Source organism: Loa loa (assembly GCF_000183805.2).
Source record: "Loa loa unplaced genomic scaffold supercont3.1055, whole genome shotgun sequence".
In the NCBI taxonomy this organism is placed as follows: Eukaryota; Metazoa; Nematoda; class Chromadorea; order Rhabditida; family Onchocercidae; genus Loa; species Loa loa.
In genome coordinates this window covers 1-4,188 of record NW_018109235.1, presented here as the reverse complement: position 1 = coordinate 4,188, position 4,188 = coordinate 1, and the positions used below count along the sequence as shown (strand labels likewise).

Genomic DNA, 4,188 nt, shown 5'->3' with positions numbered 1-4,188 from the left:
TTTATGATCTTTAGTCATATTGGTGAGCAATAGGAACGACAATAGCACTAATGCTGACAAGAGTAACAACTTAAATGCATTCATGTCTGGCATGAATCCATCCAACTTTTTCAAACAAAATTTTTTCCTTTATTCAAAATGAAACGAAGGTAAGCCTTTCCCTGTGGAAGGTTCCCACACTCTATGCTCAATGTATTTCTGTTACTTCTTCATTTTTAATTTTAATCGTTCCATTTACTATTACAATTTTTCGTTTTAGAGTAACCGTACGGTTAGGTTGGAGTTATTGTTATTTTCAAATTTATTGGCTTATCCTTGGATAATTTTATCTTACGCCGCTTATCAGCAATAAAGAAAGCAAGCGAATATTCATTTCACTCTTTCTCTCATTTCATATTCTTTTAATACGAAAAAGCAATGGGCGCAATAAGATGATCGAAATTGATCTGATTGGTAATTACATTTCTACTCCTTAATGTTCAGCGGTTACTCTTTTATCTGCATCACATTGGCCATGAATGTTTATTCTCATTATGATAACGATTCCGTTAATTTCATTCATTCAAACGATGGTGAATCGTCGCGTAAAAATTCCAACCGTCTCAGTGAGCTCCGTCAATTTGTTAAACGGCGAAAGAATTCGGGGAAAGTAAGTGAGCGTTTTTTTCTTCTTATCTGTCCATTTGAACACTGGAACAAAGTGGAATCAAATGTTTGTCAACTTATCAGGTACCTCTACGTCATCAGTTAGCCTGTTCATTACCAAATGAATCAATCAGTCGACATAAAATTTCAACGGACATACAATTCTTTGAAATGGAAAAATGGGATGAAGAGCATGACAAGACACTATCGAGACGTTTTAGTGTTCCGGAAAAGGTACATAACATCTAGTAGATTTTTTTTTCTATTTGAATTCATTCGATTTGGGAAAAATAATTTCTTGTACCTCGTCTACCTGTTTGTCTATTCGTTTGTCAGCCTATAAATTTGTTTCATCGGTTTTATTTCACATTTGGATCATTTTCTGAATCGCACTTGCATTTAATAAATCTATTACCTGAGTGTTCCTAACTTATGGAACTGAAGTTCAGAACATGCTACGAGAATAGGATGTGACCTTTAATTTGAGTTCCATTAGGCTTTCATCAATTTCAAATGGTATTTCATGATTTTTAAGAATACCGTCTTAGTATAAAGAAGAATCTAAGAAAGCCTCCAACTGCTGAAATTAAAATTTGGCTTTTTAATCGTTGTTCAAACCCAATTAAAAGGATACAATGCTGTATAATCCGTTGTAATCGAGTGAGGGAAGAAAATACTGGAAAACCGAAAATTTTTTCTGCAAGAAAATCTTGATTAAAGCCGTTCTTTCCAATTTTCATCGAAAAATTTTTCTTTTTTCAAATTTTGATTCCGAATAAGCATAAGGAGGCCAAGCCTTGACTTCTTTTCTTAAGGACACGAAAACGAATGAAAGATTACAAGAACATCTTTCATATCAACACGTTGTGTTCGTTATAAAAGGAATATAGAATTAATTTCCTCTCCTCCTGCTTTAATTTTCGAAGAGCACGGTGATTGAGAGACTGCATCGAGATCGGCTTGTAAGGTCACAGCCTTGGTTATTCTTGTAAAAATTCTGAAAGAAATTGTTGCCTTGATGAGAAGATCTCAAGGATAAAGTTTGAATCTTCCATTTTTCGTCATCTTTTAGAAACTAAGGTAATTTTCGTAATTTCATCGGCATCTTAATAATCCCTTAAAATTGATAATTGATCTAAACATTTCGTATAGTTCGAAAATTCGTTCAAACTTAAGGAAGAGCATAATTTAGGATTATGTGATATTGCGCCAATCTCGGGAACGTCAGCTGGAGGTTGTCGCTGCATTTGGTGTGTCCTTACTCTGTCCAAAATAAATAGCTGTGTAAATCAGAAGATTAAAAGATGAAGTTCGCTTTTTAGAACAAAAGTCTGAGAAGAATCGATATTGTGAGGATGTTCAAGTCGAGAAAAGGAGAACATACCAATAGTCCTTACTACCTTCGACAACGGTTGGCTCGCGACATTCTCCCTCTGTGATTCCCCACTTCTTCTGATCCTTAACCTTTCCAACAACTTAGGAAAACAAAAATATGATAAACTTCAGAATTTATGTCCTTCATTTTCCAAATATATGTTGCAGATAAGCACACGGATCCTTATAAACAGTATATGCAGTCTTTGTTATGCTACGATTTAGCACCAGTCCATGGATCAGCTTTACTGATTGATGGTGATCTCCCGGTAAGTTTCATTCTGAATTTGCAACACTCAACATTTTTAGCTAATCATTTGAGATGTGAGTTGCTTGCAAGTTTTACCACCCGTCAAGTAACAGAGTAATAGATCCTTATCTCGCAGAATTTCATTTAATCGACCCAGTGGATTCCAGATGCGTAAATCAGTATTAGCTCTTTATCAATCTGGACACGATGCAGCAGTGGTAATCAATTCAATTGCACATAATCCGGTAGGTATGATAACCGTTACCGATTGTCTTCGTGCGATTGTCCTTACTCTCAATATCGATTCTGAAATAGGTGATCGACCGGTTCGCGATTTCCTTGAGGCTTACGGCAAGAAAAAGCTTATCACTGCAACCGTTAATATGTCGTTAGTGACCTTATTTGTTTCGAATTTCTTTCTGTAATCGATTTGGCATTGCAGTTGATACGAGAATCAGAACTATATATTCTGGCTGCAACTGTTTGTCAAATCATTTTGATTTTTCTGGCTTTTTCTGATCATCCCGGAAGTTTTGTCTTGATTATATTTTGTGTTTCGCTTTTACATTGCAGTGTTTGGGATGCAGCTAGGCTGTTTTGTCTCAATCATGTCCACCGTATACCTATATTTCAAGCTGACGAAAGCAGCTTCTTCACTGATATTCTCTACATGTTATCGTTGCGACGAATTTTCTGCGAAACTATTATCAAATTGGTAAACGAATTTCTGTTTCTTTGGAAAACTTTTCACGATGATTGAAAGTGAACTCTTCTGGAGAATGGAAAAAAAGGAGAATAAACTTGGCTGCATAACATATCGTGGGAAGTATAGTTGAATCAGACGTTATTTTCTGGTTCTCTTTGTTTTCCTTATATTTTAAAATCTATCGAATTTGTATGTCAAAAATATTCCAGATAGAGCCAAGTTTTTCATTAGCTCCTCATGTAAAGCACCGAACATTGCTTGATTCCGGTATTGGCACGTGGGAGGATGTCGTTACGGTTTGTCATTGTCATTCGTTGCTACACTTTCAAATACACTGATGTTAAAATACGAATTGTTGTTAATTGTCGTGCAAGCGAGTGGATGAAATTTATTAGTCCTGTTAGGAAGAAAACTGAAAAATTTCAACTTTTGACCTACTTGCTATCATAGCATAAATCCAACTTGAAATTTTTCGAGAAAAGAGGTGTAATCTGAAGTGCAGAGTTGTTACGACTTGTATTTTTTCTCAATTCTTTATTTTCAATAACTTTTCCTTCCTGTGATAAGAAAAGTTTATTATAATCATCAATGCTAACTGGGAATAAATTTATTCTAATCTAATCGAAGTTTCAGATCACAAGTAGCGCATGCTGTGGTGAAGTAATTGACAAACTTATAACGGGGAAATTATCATGTATTGCTGTTGTTAATGAGCACAATATAGTCCTCGGAAAAATCGGTAAAAATGATATCATGCGTGAGCTTGTGGAGCACTCCAACGATTATCTGGAAATTGTCAATGTGCCTGTTGAGGTTATTCATAAAATTTTAAATATATACTTTCATAAGTTGTAATTTTAATTTTTAAGCTTCCAACAGAAGTCATTTGTTAGATGGTTTAATAACTTTTTTTGGATTCCGAGAAAGGAATATAGCTGCAAATATAGCTTTCAGCAAATATAGCTCAAATATAGCTTTTTTTTTCTTTTTTTTTTGTACGCGCTCATAGCTTAGTCAAAGTCAAAACTATAGGTTATCATAGCTTAATATAATCCATATTTAATTTGTTGAAATAATTTGAGGTGATTTTCAGAATGTTTATCGTGTCCCACCGTTTGGCCGTCCAACTCACACCGTATATGAAGGGATCGCATTGTTGTTATCATCTGATGACCAATGTCTATTTGTTGTTGACTGCAATCAACGTGTTATG

The 4,188-nt window shown here is 34.9% G+C and overlaps 1 protein-coding gene across 1 annotated transcript; it reads left to right on the top strand.

The window, feature by feature from the left end:
• Positions 1 to 252: 252 nt before the first annotated feature.
• LOAG_13014 (hypothetical protein) lies at positions 253 to 4,188 on the top strand (the record flags this gene model as incomplete). The annotated part of the gene is made up of 9 exons (XM_003148525.2): positions 253 to 649; positions 730 to 879; positions 1,838 to 1,895; positions 2,188 to 2,288; positions 2,437 to 2,657; positions 2,843 to 2,984; positions 3,185 to 3,271; positions 3,609 to 3,788; positions 4,069 to 4,188. Coding segments are annotated over exons 1-9 (1,233 nt in total), but the record flags the coding sequence as incomplete, so codon positions are not given.